Raw genomic sequence first — 18,331 nt, 5'->3', positions numbered from 1 at the left:
AATTGCCTCATTTTTAACAGCCATGTAATTTTCTACAAACCCATTAGAATTGTTTCAGCTTCTCTGTCACATCTGCCATGGTCCCATCACTAGTTTTGAAGGGTGTTTGTACCCAAATCTCAGATAATGTCCCCATTTTTACTAGAGAGGTCTATTCTGTAGTTGTCCTTGTGTGCCAGTCTGTACTGGTTGCTCTCTTGGCCTGCTATACAGTGCTTATCCCATGACCTCCCTTTGTCGCCCCCCTGTGTTGGACCTCCTATTTCCTAGTTTACTCTCTTGTTTACTAGAACACTTTCTAAAGTATTTATAGCTTCCTATAACCTGTTTCCTAAGAAATAGTATATGAAAGGTACATTTTCTGAGTTCTTATATGTCTAAAACGTCTTTATTCCACCCTCACATTTCATTGATAGTTTGACTACACATATAATTTCAAATTAAAAATAATTTTCTGTCAGAGTCTTGAAAGCATTGCTCCCTTCTTTGTTAGTGTCCATTGTTGTTTTCAAGAAATTTGATCCTATCTTAGTCAGATGTTGGACCTCCTAGACTGATGCTTGGTTTTCTTCTGTTTTCCTCCAGTTGTTTATATGCTATTTTCTCTGTTGTTTTCTAGGAGAATTTTTCAGTTTGGTCTTTCAACATTATCTTTCTTCTATTAAATTTATAACATATTTCTAAAAATATTTTAATTTCTAAGACTTCTTTCATTTCTATTCTGTTTTCAAAGTATCCTAGTCTTAGTTCACAGAGTATCTTATTTTTCTGAGGATGTATGTGTGTGTGTGTGTGTACATATAGATATGCATATGTATTTTGCTTTTGTTTCGTACTCTATTAACACCAAGATTTTTTTGTTGCTATTTTTAACTTGTTTTTTATCTTGTTCACATAGACAACTTCCCTGGTGTTTCTAGCTAGTCTCGACAACATATGAGTAACCCTCGCAAACTATTTGAAAGCTCTGTGTTTGTGGGCAGTGCTTGAAAAGTGATGGGCCTCATTGGCACAGCACCATTCAGTAATTATTTGTTACCCTGTTCATGATAAAAAGCTTAGACAAGTAATAAATAGTTGGCAGGTCAGCCTCCATAGGTAGACCACATTTTGAGACGCAGTGTGCCAGGGAGTGGTTGGTAGGGAATAGATCCTTTGGCTGAGGACCTTTTCTCTGGAGATTTTTAGTTTCTCTGGGGAAGAATTCTCTAGTTTTCTGCAGAAGGAAAGAGGTTCCAGGGGTTTATGTTTCTTACTGCTTTTAACTCTACGTCTTCCTGTCCTCGACCTCACATTCTGATTCCTACTTCACACATATTTCCCTTTTACCCACTTCCTCCATCTCCCTTCTATCTAGTTGTCTCCATTAATTTCTGCAGATAAAAATTCTCTGGTCTTCTACCCGTGGGAGACAGTGATGGAGCTGAGAGATCCTATTTGTATGACTGAGAGGGAGAGGGCAGAGGACTTGGGGATTTGACTATTCTGTTTTATGTGATTTTTGACATGTCATTTTCAGGCCTGTCCCTGTCTCTACTGTAACTTTTACCTCCAAATCTGAGCTTCTCAGGGGTTGTAGAACCAATCAGCCCACTTCTCACTGGTATCCCCCTTTAGATTGCAGTTTCCTCTGTCCAGAATAGCCATATTCTATCTGCTTTCTGTCTTCCAGAAAGTTGTTGAAATTGCTTATCTGTTGCTGCCAAATTTCAGGCCCATATCTTAAAAAAAAATTGTTTTTTAGATTATCACATGGTAAACTTCTTTTTTGTAGTGTACAGTTTTAACACCATAATAGGATATAGAGAAGTACCATCACCCCCCAAAAAACTCCCTTATATCATCCCTTATGGTCACCTCTCCCCCCAACTTATAACCCCTGGCAACCACTGATCTGTTTTCCATCCCCATGGTTTTATCTTCTAGAATATTATAAATGGAAATATCATGTGTAACCTTTTGAAACTGGCTTCTGTTACTTAGCATAATGACTTTGAGAATCATCCAAGATGATGTGTCTATCAGTAGTCTTTCTCATACCTTTTGATTTCCAGTCATTTTACTGCAGTGGGCGGGAGGAGAGAGAGATTCTTAGGGCCAATGCACTGTCTTAACCCAGAAAAACCTTGAATCAAATATGCCCTTCACTTTTTGGTGATTTTATAAATTAAAAAAAAAATCTTTACAAGATAAACATATACTTTAAGTGATATAAATGGGAGCTTGTCTATATATCACAAGCTTTTCTATCCAGGGTAATGTGGAAGATGATTGAACTCCCCATACATCCTTTCTAAGCCTGATAAGCTACTTTGTTCAAACACCAGAAATACACACAAAGTAGCTTTACAAATATATGTCAAGTTGTGCCTGAACTGCCTCCCCTGCCTCCAACCCACACTCTTGAGAATCAGTGGTCTGAAATAATCCCTGGGATGTGTTGTCTTTCTTTTTCACAGCAAAGCTTGTAAAACAGTATGTTTATATTTTATTGTCATTTTCAGCTTCAGTCAGGCTTTCATGTCAAGATTGCACTGTTCACTGTCATCGTCACCTGTGTCTGAAAGATTCAGTAGAAGGAGTATAGATTTTAGAAGTAGGTTGATAATGGTTCTTATACATACAAACAGTACCTTCTGATTGCTTAATGTCCTAAACCATTTACCATTTCCTTGTCTGTAAAATAGGGATTTCAATGCTCACTTGACAGATTTTGTTTTGAGGAATAAGGGAAGTGATAGATGAAAAGCACTTAACACAAAATATAGAATAATAGGCACTCCAGGAACAAGTCCTAATCCTTTCTGTCAAATCAGGTGAACTCACCCTTATCTTGATCTTTTTGCTCTACTTGATAGGCATTTTCCTTCCTTCTCCATCCTTAGCATCTGGCTTCTGTGAATAACCCCTGATTTTCTTTTTACTCATCTGTTCCTTAGTCTCCTTTATGTATTCCTTAGTTATGCTCACCATATAAGGCCAAAACAGGTTATTAAGCCAAAACAGGAATTATCTCACACTAGCCTGAGATTTCTCTTATATTCCTCAACATAGTGAATGATAAGAGCAACACCTTGAGAGAAGCCAGAAACCCTAGCTCTCCTCTCCAGCTGCCCAATCCGATAAATCACTACACTCCATTGAATTTTGAAGGTACTTCCTCTTAGTTGGTTCTCTCATCCATCCCGTTATCTACATCTTTGCTGCTGATTTAGTTCAGGTTTTCTTTCGCCTTCTTACTGACTCTTTGACACTAGTAACTCATGTCCAGTTTGGCCTTTCACTACTAGTAGAGTGATTTTGAAATAGAGCTCTGATTTTAACAGTTTGCTGCGTGAACCTTTAAATGGTCCTAAGGCATCGTCAAGATATTTAAATTCATTGAAATTGGCCTTCCACTGTTACCTCAATCCTCCATCTTCTGTCAAACCAATTTGCAATTCCCCAAGACATCTGTTCACACCATCTTCTTTGCCTCTGCATATGCTGTACCTTGTGCCTAGATTTTTCTTCTTTTGATTTCTCCTTACCCAGCCTTTTTCTCCCATAATGACAGTTAACATTTATGGAGTTATCTCATTTAATATTCACAATCACCCAATGATGGTGAACACTATTAAATCCATTTCAAAGAAACTGAAAATAGATTATGTAACTCGCCTTCAGTCACATCACTATTAATAAGTGACAGATTCAGGATCTGACTTCCAAGTTTCTAACTCTCCAACAGTATTTTTTCTCTTCTCACTCCATCTAGGCCTCTATTTTTATAGTTCCTGCAATACATCAATGCTCGATTCCAAATTTGATGGGGATAAGACCACCAGGGCTTAGGGATCCCATTTCTGAGGCCGTGGGAGGAGAGGAGATGAAGGAATGCTGCCTGAGCAGGAGCCGGAGATAAGGGCAGAAGTTAACTGTCTAGTTGGGGGACAACATTCCAGTCATCTGGGGGTACAGCAAAGCAGACTCCCACCTTAAAGCCTGAGAGGACTCATGCCTAAAAATCCTCTGAGCTGCTTGACATGAAAGCCGTCCAGGGCTGTAAAGGAAGATTGCAAAATGTCAGCCTGGGAGAAGGGCCCCAGGCTCCAACTCCAAACACCAGGTTGAGCTCCTGCCCTCCCCTTTCTCAGTAGAACGCCTCAGTTAATGGGGAGCTAACCTCCCAGTAAGAAGTACCAATCTCTTTGTTCCTCAAGCAAATGGGCCACAGCTGCTGAGTTCAGAGCTACTATCTATACCTACCTTAAGGTGTAGTTGTGCTTAGTAATGAGCTATGTGTTCCTGCTTCTATAGATAAAAGAGTGATTAGCTAAGACATCTTGTGACTATTACGGGAGACTTGAAACTTGTACACATTGTAACCGACGAGCTTTTCACATGAAATCATTGTAATCTATAGCATGAAAAAGAGAATTAAAATGGGTGCTTGATTTCAGTCAGTGCCACTGGGCTCATGAGAATGCTGGTGGTCCCCTGAATTGCCCACACCCTTTCCCCTTACTTTTTGTGCCCATGTCTTTGTCTCTCCCATCTCTTGCAGCGCACACTGCCAGGGGACCTGGTTATATCGGGGGCTCCGCGAATCCCCGATACACATTCAGATTGTTAATCATGTTCTCCAGAATCTGGAATGTGTTTTAATTTTCTGCTCCATTTATTCTAATTCTACCAGACTCTGCTAAAATTTTTTCCTTTCAAAACCTTAGCTACTTCTCTTGAAATTTTTATAGCAACTTTTGTTGTATCAGTCACCTGAAATGTCATTTATGTCTGCATTACATTTACTATTATGTGTATATTATATTCCTAATTAGATTATAAGCTTCAAAGGTCAGGGACTTTAAAAAAATATTCCCCCAAATGTATTGCAAAGTGTTACATTTTTAATGGGTAGCCAATAAATTATTGTTCAACAGGAAGTGACTCGTGTTTATATGTTTTATGAAATTGTTTATCACATATAAGGACTTTAGAGCCAGAGATAAAGCTCATTAGTCTAACCCCTTAACTTTAATGATGAAAAGACTGAGGCTTGCAATTAGGTAGATTATTTATTTAATAAGTAATACAGCAATTTATAGACAGCATATGTTTCCTGTTTTCCAAAGGTGATCCATAGAACTATGTGATAAAGAAAATATGGAATTATATTGAAATGATGTCTTTTTTAATATAACCAGTGGTTGTTACACATTAAAGTTCACATGAAGCTGTTCTATTATATTGATCTTGTAAAATTAGAAGTAGATTAAACATGGTTCCAGAATTAATGGACACACATACCACATATACAAATCACACAAAACTCTGTTCTGGCTTTCTTCTGTTTTTGTGATTTACAGATGTTACAGGCAGGATCAAAATCAGAGTTGTCATCTTGTTTGTTTTTTAAAGGAAAAATAAAAGATTGGGTAACTTGTTTGGTAACTTTGCATCAGTAATTGTGAAATGTTTTCATTTACTACTTTCACATCTGATGTGCATCTTATTAACAAGACTTAGATTTACCACTGCCTACCTCAGATTATCTACCTTTCTATATAGCATACTGCCAATTCTGTTATACTGTTTCAGAACCCTCTGGAGGAAGTATTTTTCAAAAGAACCATTTTCTAATATTACAAAAGAACAAGGACAAAAGAACTCCAAATTGATGTTTCAGAAAGGAACCTATTTCGAAAGTAACTGTTCTGGTTCAGAGGATGAATTTAGAAATCTGGTAACGCATTTCAAGTGTGCTTGGAAAGAACCAATGAAGTCTGACAGGCATTCAGGCAAATTTCAGCCATATTTTTTATGTCAGGGTAATCACAATATTCAGAATAGGAGCAAGGAGATAATGAATGAGGAACTCTGGGACTGAAAAATATTTGGAAGGTATTAAGAAAGATTTAAAAAATTTTTATGCTCAATAAGTTCCCTCTTTTGTGCAGCATAATATTAATTTAACCAATGTTTACTGAGCATTTTCTGTACGCCAGTTACTAGTCTAGATGCTGGAGATACACCAGTGAACACAACAAGAGTTTAGAACAGAGTCATATTATCTAACTTAAGTTCTTAAAAGGGTCATTGCTGTGTGGAAGATAGACAAGTGAAAGTGGAAAAGTGGAAACAGAGAAACCAGTTAGAAAGACTTTTGCAGTACTCTGAGCAAGAGATGATGACAGCCTGGCCTGGCATAGTAGTATTGTTGGAGATAATGAGAAGTGGTCCGATTCAGATTATATTTTGAAGGTGCAGCCTATAACATTTCGTTAAACAGCATTTTTAAATGAATTGGCTGTATGATATGATAGAAAGAAAACAATCAAAGTTTAGGGCTTGTAATAAGGAAAATTGTAGAGGAGAAGGTTTGGGAATAAAGAGTGGAAAGTAGAATTCAGTTTTGTTGGTAAGTGTGAGATGTTCATTAGACATTTACTTGAAGACGTTTTGAGTTAAAAGGAAAGAAAGGTCAGGCTGGAGATAAATGAGAGTTGTCGGCACACAAACGGTATTTCAAACCATGGGGTTTCATGAGATCACAAAAGGGATGAATGTAGAAAAAAGGTGAGATATTCTGAAATTTAGAGGCTGAGAGTATAAAGATCCAGGAAAAGAAATTAAAAGGAGCAACTGTAAAAACAGAACCACCTTAGGACTGTGTTTCAAGCTGTCCATCATGTTAAACTGTATTGTATTTATGGCTTATCTCTGAATTAAAAATTAAAAGTATATTATGAGGGAGTGATCAACTATGTTAAATGACGTTAATAGATGGAGATGAAAATTGAGATACTTAAAGCAATACAGAAGCTATTGGTGATTCTAACAAGAGCAGTAAAAGCCTGCCCAAAAGAGGATTAAGAAAAGATCAGAAGGACAGACAAGTATAAGAGTTCTGTTTTATTTTGAAGGAGAAGAGAAATGGGATGGTAACCGAAATAAAAGTAGGGTCTTTTTGTTTTAATTTGGAAATGTATTGATAGAATGATCTAGTAAAAAGGGGAAAGTTGTACTGAACAAAGTGACATGCACATAAGGATCTACATCTACATTAGGATCTATTTAATGTGAATTCTTGGTTCTTAGGACAAGCTTTCTAGATCTGTCACACAATTTATAATGTGTCATTAATTCACGTGTTGGTTAGTGAATACTCCCCTTTAAGCAATGCTGGGGATTGGTAAGAAATTCTCATAATCTCTATTCCTGAGAAATTTACAATCTAGTTGGCTAAATGGAGAAAACACAGTAAGAGAGCACATACAACTTTTAACAAATTCAAGTTATAGACAATCCACTTAAAAAGAATGCCCATGTCCCAGCTATTCCCACGTGGTAACTGTGCTCAAAGATTTGGTAACTGTAAGTCAGAGGGGGTAGAAAACTAGGACCTTTCAGTCAGACATGAATTGGGTGTTTATAAACTTTGGTGAGGAAGAGAATTTGAACTGGGACTGGTAACTTGGTGAGCCTATTAACATACAGTAGATTGTGAGGGAAACCTCAAGAATTACAAGGAATAATTTCAACATTACTAATTTTTATCCACACATTTCACCTTTGTTGAACCCATATATTATTAGCTTCTATTTGAAACGACAATGGAATAATTTGTAAGTTTGTAGAAAGGTGGAAAGCTATTTATACAGGGTAGATATCTGTACACCCTTGAGGGTGAGCACACGGAATAAAGACACTTGGAGATTAAGCAAGATTGATGCAAGATACACTGTCGGCCTTTCTGTACAGTAAATAATTGCTATGCCTCGCAACTCCAGCCAAGGAATGTAGTGTAGTGGCTTGCTGGACCTGAGACAGCAAGATTTATGAGTACAGATTTGCATCCCATTTCTTGTCCCCCAATTAAATTTTCTTCCCTTTTCAGCATTTCCCCGGACTCAGAATCGAGCAACCCGCTCCCACCGTTTCGGGACACTGGAAGAACTTCTTGCGTGGGGAGTTCTGCAGCATCTGAAGGTATAAGATAAAAATTGGTATTCCCGACACATTTCTTTCCAGCATATTCTCAGCACAAGGAACAATTTCTACCGTTTCTTCGGTGGAAAAAAACTGTATCCGTGTAAGAGGTGTTAGTTACCCTTTTTGTTCTGTATTTCATCCAGCTTCGCAACTATAGTTTGGCCAAATCGGTATTCTTTCAGCCTCTAAACAGTGGCTCAGGGATTGCTCAGTTTTACTCCTTCTCGCTCAAAACACATTAATTTTCTGTGATAGCCTGGTCTCACATTACTTTTATCTAAGCTTTGTTAAAACAGTACTTAAAACGTACTCCCCGTCTCTCTGATCTGAAAAATCCCCTGCGTCCCCCCTGCTTGGCTCCAGGAGCCGGCGGCCAGAAGTGCTCGGCAAAAGTTAGCGGCGGGATCCCGGGACACAACCGCCGGGCCGGCTAGAGCGGCTCGAGCTGTACCGCCGCTCTCGCTGTTTCTGCTGCTCTCTATGGTTAGGAGCGCAAGCCCCTCCTCCGCCCGGAAACTTTTGTGTTCCCGAACGCTTGCGCAAGGCCAGCAGGGAGTTCCGGTTCCGGCGTGGCGATCTTTCGTTGCTGGTGTCCCGTTGTTGCGGTTGGTGGGCAGTAACTGAGCCAAGATGCTGCGCAATCTGTTGGTGAGGAGCTTCTCCGCTTGCATTCGGGACCGGGGTGGGTTTGGGGAGCGTAGGCTGAGGGACCACGACAGATAACCCTCTCTGGAACGGGGACAGAAGGCGTTTTCTGGAGTCACCTTGGTTGGTGTTCTTTTTCCCCTGACCTTACTTTCCCTTCCATCTGTTCCTCTCACCCCAGGCCGTTGCTGGGTGGATGTTGGGATTGGAGAGGCCAGGAGGGTGACCGGAGACTTGTGGGTTTGACTCGTCGTGGGTTCTTAGCTACCACCCCTAACCGTGTGGGTCTGATTTGAGTAAAGCGAAGGACGAGATGGGAAGTTTCTGATACCCGGAAGCATCAAGCAGAACTGTGTATCTCTGGTTTTGGGAAGTTTCAAGTTTTCAATGGTTCTGAGCTTAGCGAGCATCAAAAGGCAGTTGGCATCATTCAGTTGGATGGGAGTTTAGAAGTAGGCATGGCCAAAGTGCAGTATTGCTTCCATCAAGCGATTCTGCATCGCCCTTCACCCCTCCACCGACTTTGAGCACTTGAAATATTTTCCTGAATTTTTGAAAAAGAAAAGGAAAATGTAACGACGATTATTTTCTTTTGTAGTTATTCAGTGAAGTTTTACTTAGCTTCTCGGTATCATTGGTTGTAGAAAGTAGATTGCCTATTTGTTTCATTATTTAATTTAACTAAATACGTAATGCAAGTCTCTTTTGAAAAAGATTTATGCTCTATTAAAAATTTCCTAGGAAAAAATGGAATGAGGGAAACATTTTAAGTAGGAATCATGCCAGTGTATTTTGCTGTCAAGCAACAGATTTTTAATAACATTGGTAGAATATTATGACAACATTTGAGTTTAGTATATTTTCGTTTGCTATTTTTTCTCTAATAGTGTGTATCAATAAATGTTTTCCTCAAGGATAAAACATGCTATTGGTTCAATTCAGGTAAAGATCATGGTTCTGTTTGGTTACAATGTGCACGAACTGCTTCTCAGATATGGTATTTGGATACTGAAGAATGTAATATGAAGAGCAGAGGATGGATAACAAATTGAAAAACTTGGGTGCTGGTCCATGACTTTGCTACTGACAAATCTCATATGCTTTATCTCTGAAAGGTTGGAAATGGTTGGTTTTGAAGGTTTCTTTAGGCTCTAAATCTGTTTAATATATATAGATTTTCTATTTCAGGCTCTCCGTCAGATTGCCCAGAGGACCATAAGCACTGCTTCACGCAGGCATTTTGAAAATAAAGTTCCAGAGAAGCAAAAGCTGTTTCAGGTACTGAAATATTTATAGGAGATTGTTATTTGCAATTAGATTACCAAAAGGTGGAGATAGGATAAACAAGCATGTGTATAAATTAGAAGATATGCCAACATAGGCATTAAAAAAATAGTCGAGGTTATGTACTGTAGTGTTAGTATTGGTTATCTCTTGGGGAAAGACTTAGTGGAGCAGAGCGATATGCCTTTATAAATAGATTATGAGTGATTTTTTTAAAAAACTGTGATTTCTAGTTTTTCCCAAATAAAATTTCAAGTGATAAAAAAGTTGTATCTTATATACTACATAGAAATAAAATACTTTATTTAACAGATATACTAAATATCTACTGTATGGCAGAGGCTGGATTAGATGGTAGGGATATAATTTAGGACTATAAACCAAAATCTCTTCCTCACTTTTTTAAGGGAAAAAAGTGTGCCATATGACTAAATCTAAAGCGTGATGATTCTTTTATATTTAATTTATATTTGAGTTTTTGAGTTCAATGCGTATATTTTATAGTTTTAACATTTATATATTCCTGGGAAAGACCATCTTTATTGGATCTCAAATTTGAAAGAAGACTGCTCACTTTTAGGAGTTCTTATTTTTAAAGTAGTAGGAGTAGAGAAAGAAGAAAATAGTTAATTTTGATATTTAAAGTATTTTCATTTCAGAGGTTTAAGGCGTTATTTCATTTTATATGAATGCTTAGTCTTTTGAAACTTAGTTGGAAACAAGTGACACATCTATTAATGTTTTTTTTTTTTTTTTTACCTAGCAAGATGATGGAATTCCAGTGCATCTAAAGGGCGGGGTAGCTGATGCCCTCCTGTATAGAATCACCATGGTTCTTACAGTTGGTGGTAAGGCATTTGGAATGTTTGAAGGTTTATAAAAGTGATGGTAATAATAACTAACAACTTCATTGCTTTTGCTGTGCCAGTATTTTAACACAGAGTTTGTCTCCAGAATCGGACATTTCTCTGCATCTCACATAAGTACTCAAGAGGGTGATTGATATATACTGTATACGAGCATTTTGATATCCTTCTAAAAAAAATACATCAATAAGGTTTGATGATTATCTTGTGATAGAGGTGGCTTTCTGAGTGTACCACTAGTGGCCCTGAAGGCTGTTGTTTTTTAGCCAAAAACAACTACTCTATCCCAGCTCCTATAGTAGGGGCTTTTAAACATGTTGTCTTTGATGCATAATAAAAGCATATTTTATATCTAAACCCTGTACATAACTGAAACAAAACTTGTACCGAATAATACTTAACTTTTACCTATGCAAAATGCTCTGACATTTTTTTCTATGGGTTAAGCAGGTCCATTAGTATTAGCAGTGGCATATCACAAATTGATGTAGTAGGAGCATAGTTAGGGATTCAGATGATTGCTTTCTAGGGAAGGAGGGAAAGCAAGATTTGAGCGATTACCGGGTGCAGATTACATTGATAGGAATGCCACATACTGTCACTTCTGTAACTCTTGCATGAAGTCTGTAATGTATCCTCATTTTAAAGATGAGGCAATTGTATTAATTACCCTAAATTATATTGCTTCTGTGTGGAAAAGTTGGGATTTGAACTCTAATTGCAGAGTTCCCCTGCTCATACCAAGGTGCCTTGTTTGGCTGGAATTGAATACAGTTAAGTAGAAGGGGTATTTATTGATCAAGACAACAACCAGATAGTAATATTTGGGCTTTCTGAATAAGTTAAGTCCTAAATTCTTTTCAGTCAATGTGACTATTAGACATTCTGGTACACGGTTTCAAAGATAAAATTCTAGTTATTAACTATTTTTACATTAAATTTCATTATTTTAACTTCCGTGGTTTTACATTAATAATACACTTTAGGGAAGGCTTGCATATTTTGACCTCTATTCTTATTTTTCAAAATTTTATATATTATTAAGTTGACAAATACATCATTCTGCTGTATCACTTTTATAAAATTGAACTAATATTAAAACTATATTAAATTTAAAATTTTGCTAACACCTATCAAAATACTTTTTTGTGTTCTCGTGAAGGTAGTCTTAATGCAAACTTGGCCATTCTCATAACTTTTGAGCTTAAATGTTAGATTTATATAATTAAATGTCAGTTACTGGTAAGTTCTTTCATTGTTTTTATTTTTCAGGAACAGCATATGCCATATATCAACTGGCTATGGCTTCATTTCCCAAGAAGCAGGATTAACTTCAGTCATCCCAGCAATCACTTGGTTCAATTTCATTCAGCTCTTCATGGACCAGTATATCTGTTAAATAACTGAGCTCTTCTTTGGGGATCAATATTTATTGACTTGTACTGACTGTCTCCAATAAAGCAGTCTTTACCATGCTTTGTCTGATTTTATCACTTAGGATATATGACACCAATAATTTCAGCTTTTGGTCAGCCTTGTAAATCTTAGGAGCAAAAAAATAATCTTTTGTCATTAAATATAAAGCGTCATTATTGTTCTTTTAGTGAAATTTTACTTTTAACGGCTCAAAATTATATAATGGATAGTCTTCAACTTCAGTTGAGTTTGACACCTGAAAGCATCTTGCGTTCTCATCACCACGAACCTGTGAGTAGTGGAAGCAGGTTGGTTTTGGCTCCTGGAATTATAAATTTTTTTTTCTTCTCAGCTATGTGAAAGTACGTTTAAATATTGGATATATTCCACAGCTTAGAATTAGGCTTTAGCAGAATGGCTGTAAAATAATTCAGTATTTTTTTTCCCCCACACATAATGAGTTCAAGTTAGGAACCAACCAAGGCAAGATTTCCTGGGTTCCCAAGCTATCATACCATCTAATGAAACTACAAATCTATCATTTACCCTAAAAGGTAGCTAGGTACTTAATAAAACAGTAGCCATTATTGTTTTTTCATAACAGGAATGTTTCAAAAAGATATATTTAGGGAATACAAAATGTAAATAGATGCAGAGAATGTAAGAATCACAAAGGCTGGGTACGGTGGCTCATGCCTGTAATCCTAGCACTCTGGGAGGCTGAGGTGGGTAGATTGTTTGCACTCAGGAGTTCGAGACCATCCAGAGCAAGAGTGAGACCCCGTCTCTACTAAAAATAGAAAGAAATTAGCTGGACAACTAAAAAATATATATATTAAAAAAAAAAAATTAGCTGGGCATGGTGGCACATGCCTGTAGTCCCAGCTACTTGGGAGGCTGAGGCAGGAGGATTGCTCAAGCCCAGGAGTTTGAGGTTGCTGTGAGCTAGGCTGACACCACGGCACTCTAGCCCAGACAACAGAGTGAGACTGTCTCAAAAAAAAAAAAAAATCACAAAAAGAATTATGGTGTTGCTATTGGCAGTTTGGTTCAGGGCTTGCAGAATCCTTCCTGCTGTCTGAGATAGCTGTGCTCAGAGCTGGGATTTCATAACCGTCTAGTCTGGGGACTCGCTGGATCCTGGTATGCATCCATGTGCAGAGCACCATCTTGTGAACCACTACCTAGGACTTTCCTTCTATATGTGTATCAAGATTGATGATTCAAGTCAGCAGATACTGAATGCCTACTGTGTACCACCCACTGTTCTAGCTGCTTGGGAATCATTGGTGAGCAAAATAAACAGGTTTCCTGCCCTCACAGAGTTTATATTATGAGGGGTGGCAGGGAAGATATTAATAGTTAATACTAAAAAAAAAGAAAGAAATTGTACAGATTGTTAGAAGATAAATTCTATGGAAGGAAAGACCAAAGGGAAAGCTGCCATTGGGGGTAGGTGACTGATTGCAGTTTTAAATAAGGTGGTCAGGGTAGGCTTCCATAGGAATGTCAGAATTAAATAGAGGCAATAGGTGAGCTAGTCAATTATATCTAATTGTCCCTCAGTGTCGATGGGGCGAAACTCACAGATGCTCAAGTCCCTTATATAAAATGGTGTCATATTTGCACATCCATATACTTTAAGTTATTTCTAGATTACTTATACCTAAGTAATAGGTATAAATGCTATGTAAATAGTTGCATTGTTTAAGAAATAACAATAAAACGTCTGTACATGTTCAGCACAAATGCAATGATCATTTTTTTTCTCTGAATATTTTCAGTCTGGTTGGTTGTATCTACAGATGGGGAACACATGGATATGGAGGGCTTACAGTATTGGGGAAAAGGCATTCTAGGAAAAGGGAAAAGCCTAGAACAAATGCCCTAAGGTGCCTGGCATGTTCAAAGAATAGGAAGGCAGGAGCAGATACTGCTGAGAGGGTGAGGGAGAGGAAGTCAGAGAGGCAAGGACAGGCCACACCAAGTAGAGCCTTGTGGGCTATTGTGAGGACTTTAGCTTTTACTCCACGTGATATGGGGAGTCATCACAGGATTTCTCACTTGAGAGTGACTTCCATGTCTTAAAAGAGGATTAGCCTGGCTCCTGTGTTAAACCATAGGGGACCAATGGTAGAAACACAGACCCATTAAGATGCTTACTGCAGCAACCTAGGTGAGAGACGACTGAAGCTAAGAGCAGGTGTTAGCCATGAAGGTGATGAGAAGTGGTCAGGTTATGAACAGAGTAAGATCTTTATTACCTTAAGACCTTACCCTTCGTTATCCATCCATCCATCATCCGTCCATCCTACAATTACTTATTGAAAGTCTACTTTGCATACGGCACTATTCAAGGCTCACACAATACAACTATGAAGTGGACCAACAAACTCCTCCATGGACCTTCCATTCTCGATGGAAATAGACAACAAATAAATTAGTTCACAAGCATGATAATGTCCTATAGTGGGAACCGCTGATAAACAGGTGATCTATTAGGAAGAATAGTAAGGTGCAAGCTAGAAAAGGGCTCAGAGTAAGTGACATTTGAACTGACTGGAAAAAAGAAGGAGCCAGCTATAAGTCAAGAGAAAAGCGTTCCAGGGAAAGGGAAATTGCTTTGCATGGTTGAAGTGCAGAAAGAACAGTGTTGTTGGAAAATAGGGAGCTGGAGTAAACAGCAATTGTTATCTCTTCCCCAGTGATTAACACAGCAAATCGCCCTGCCCCTAAACACAAGGTCTAGATTGATCTTTTGTTTTCATAATATTATGCAACACCATCTGATAACCATAATGTTGATTTAGCAAGAATACCAAACATAAACTAACATGGTCATTCTATCCCAGCCAGTTATTGTTACTATTATTAGTAAGAATTAGAAGCTGAGAAAATACAGTTAGAGAGATCAAATACATAACAATTACATTTGAACTAGATTTCAAACCTTGGTCTGTCTTATTCTGAAGCCCATTGTTTATTATGTACCATGTTACTTCCTAGATGAGGAAAGAAGGAAAAAAGTACTTAGGATAACTTTGCTGGTTGGTTTCCCCACAGACTTTGTTCCCTTTGAACACTGTTGTATCACTAGTTGTTTGATGAATTGGCTTCATAACAACTGGCAATTTTTTATTCTTTCTCTTCTCTCAGATTCCCAGGAATCTGGCCCTATGTTTGCTCCACTTGCCTAGTTCTATTAAAATTATAGTTTTGCAGCTGATATTTATCATTAAAAAAAAAGCTTCTACAAGTCAAGGATATTTTGAAGGACTCATCTAATTAACGAGGAAAACCAATCAAAACCCAAGACATTTTCTAAATTTTTATCCTAGTGTAATACACTGGAAGGAAAAACATGATTAAATGTTTGTAATTAGATTGGTTGGAAAGTAGAGAACTGCCTACTGAAATGATAATTTTAAAGCACATAGGAAGTCAGCTAAAGGAAAGCAAAGACATAATATTGGATTTTGCAAACAGTGTTAGAATATATGTATGTATATATATAACTTTGGACTTGAGTATTGATTTCCAATTAGGAGTGTTCCATTAATATAATGAAGGATGAGCTGTTTCTTGAATTCTGAGATTATGCCAGATCTTTACCGACCTCTTGTAAGAGGCTGTCTGTCATCTTCCCTGAGTTGCTTAGAATATTCTCTGGCATTATTCTGATGGTTAAAGACTAGTGTCCTTGTTTGGCCTTGTAATTTCTCTGTCCTGCCCATTTTACCTCAGTTAATGAAGTTAACTAAAACAGTCCATGGCCATCAATGTTTGGATGCCCTTCCCACAACGCTTTTTCCTAAAACAGTATCTGCTTTGGGAAATCAGTATGCGATGAACCATCTTGACGGTTTTGGTCACAAAAACATACATTTACAGGTGCCATTGTCTCTTCTTAATTCTATCCTAATGATCATCAAAATGATTTTTAGAAAAGATTTCTTTCCACTTTAGTGGGAACATACTAAGAAAAGTAGACCAGGAAGTCAAGGATGAGGAGCTAAGATTCTGGTTTTTGTTTACCTCTGTCCATATTTATCAATAAAAGTCTAGACGAAAAGCAACTAACAGAATTCCTTTACAGGACTGAAAGAAAAGCAAACAAACTGATACATTTCTCAAAAAGTAATTTTGAATATCGGTTTATTCTTCAAGACTTGAAAGATTCCCTATGTTCGTTTCTTAAAGCTGTAGCTGTCTAGTTTAAATAATAAATTTGATGGGATCTCTAAGTGGTTAATAAGTACAATTAATAATAAAAAAAGAACAAAAAAAATGAAAAATAATAAATTTGTGATAATTGGTTTCCAAATCAACTTTTTAATTGGTAAAAATGGCTTTTTATTATAGGTGATTATTAAGTATGCTGAGAAAAAAAAAAGAAATGGACTTCTATGGAACACTTAATAAGTACTCCATGCATATATTATTTTTGAAATATTTTCTGATTATAAAACTAATTCAGTCATACATATAGTAGGTACAAAGAAAAATAAAGAAGGATGCCTCTGTAGTGTTCTAGTCTTGTTCTGTGAATAAATAACCAGCGCACAGGGCTGTTTTTAGGACTCTGCTTCCATCTCTTATCTTGGCTCTTGCTTTCAAAATCCCTTCTTCAGCGTAAAAGAATTGTAACTCCGGTAACTCACACTTCTCAGCTTCACCACCCGTATTAGTTGGGTTGGTGAGCCACAGATTGGATGGCTTAAACAATAGCAATTTAGGTTCTCACAGTTCTAGAGGCTTAGCAGTCCCAGATCAGGTGTGAGCTTATTGGGTTCCCGGTGAGGCTCTCTTCCTGGCTTGCAGACAGACAGCGGTTCTCCCCATACCCTTACATGGCTTTTCCTCACCGTTGTGTAGAGAGAGAACATGCTGCGGTGTCTCTTCCTCTTCTTAGAAGGACACCAATAATATCGGAGTAGGGCCCCACCCTTATGACCTCATTTAACCTTTATTTCCTCCTTATCGGCCCTATCTCCAAATGTGGTCACACTGGGAGTTTAGGAGTTCAACACAAGAATTTTGTCAGGATACATGTGAAAAAAAAAAAAATGAGGGTCATTTCTGGTTCCAAGTTCAAAAGTTTCAAGAAAGGGCTCTGACTGGCTTAGGATCTGTCAGCGGAAGGGTACCACTGCTGGCACAATTTGCTTTAGGGCTCACTCTTTGCCAATCAGTGGCTTCTTAAGGAGCTAATACCCTGAAATTTTCCACAGATTAAACCTCCCCCTTTTATAATACTCTATGCAATTGGTATGTTCAATCAAGGGTGAATAGAAGTTAAGCATAAAAGAATGTTTCTTTTTTTATAAGATTAACAGAAAGGTGGAAAATAAGTTAATTCTGGAAATGTAGAATATTCTGCTAAAGTTTTGGTGGCAGGAGAAAGAGAAATTCTGAAATGTACAGTATATGAAATTTATGATATTTTGACATCCAAAAATCCATTGCTGCATTTCTTGATTTTTTTATAGGACACTATGGGGGGTAGGAGAAAATATGACTGGAGAAATTCCTAAGATTTAGGCAGTAGTATATAAGATGGACCAAAGTGGAGATAAAATGGCTAATGAGGAGGATATTATAATAGATTATGCAAGATTTTAAAATATTTAGGGAAGTGAGTTGTCAGTTCAGACGGAAGTTAGGGTGGCTAGAGGTGTACTAAGAATATTAACAAATTTACTGGAAACAAATAGTGTTTAGAGAAAAAAGAGGAAAATAAAGGATTTTTTAAAAATATTAAAAGTAAAAAAAAAATAAAATAAATAAAATAAAAGTAAAAAAATATTAACAATAACCTAATGTCTTAAAAATTATATTTTTTGTGAAAAGCAAAATAAGTGCCCCAAAAGAGAGCAAAATTAGTAGGAAAATGGATAAATTTGTAAAGTGGGTAGGCTACATCATTCTTAGAATTTTCACAATAATCAGAGGAAAACAGGAAAGTTGACAGTGGAGATGATCTAGGACCAGCAGTTATAATTTACACTTGCAGCATTTTCCTTGAAGAAAGTTGACAGATACTCGAGTCTAAGAATATGGGAATTGTAGAACTGAAAAGTGCGGCTCAGGAAACATGAGGTGGTTAATGCCGTGTTGTGCTAGTTATGCTGAAGGCCACATCAGCT

General features: G+C 37.4%; 2 protein-coding genes across 2 annotated transcripts in view; both read left to right on the top strand.

The window, feature by feature from the left end:
* The window catches only part of TMEM30A (transmembrane protein 30A), a 41,806-nt gene extending 33,814 nt beyond the window's left edge, over positions 1–7,992 (top strand). Inside the window, exon 7 of the mRNA XM_045543904.1 lies at positions 7,880–7,992. Within this exon, the coding sequence (XP_045399860.1) occupies positions 7,880–7,977 (98 nt within the window). The 3' untranslated portion in view covers positions 7,978–7,992. The remainder of the gene's footprint in view (positions 1–7,879) is intronic.
* Positions 7,993–8,411: 419 nt separating this feature from the next.
* Positions 8,412–12,244, top strand: LOC123633005 (cytochrome c oxidase subunit 7A2, mitochondrial). Its single transcript, XM_045543902.1, has 4 exons — positions 8,412–8,622; positions 9,808–9,897; positions 10,667–10,751; positions 12,042–12,244. Exons 1-4 carry the CDS (start codon positions 8,605–8,607, stop codon positions 12,098–12,100), a joined length of 252 nt encoding a protein of 83 aa, XP_045399858.1. The 5' UTR covers positions 8,412–8,604; the 3' UTR covers positions 12,101–12,244.
* Positions 12,245–18,331: the final 6,087 nt, after the last annotated feature.

The sequence above is a fragment of the Lemur catta genome, chromosome 2 (assembly GCF_020740605.2).
Source record: "Lemur catta isolate mLemCat1 chromosome 2, mLemCat1.pri, whole genome shotgun sequence".
In the NCBI taxonomy this organism is placed as follows: domain Eukaryota; kingdom Metazoa; phylum Chordata; class Mammalia; order Primates; family Lemuridae; genus Lemur; species Lemur catta.
The sequence above is the reverse complement of the archived record's forward strand: the minus strand, read 5'-3'. Positions and strand labels throughout refer to the sequence as shown.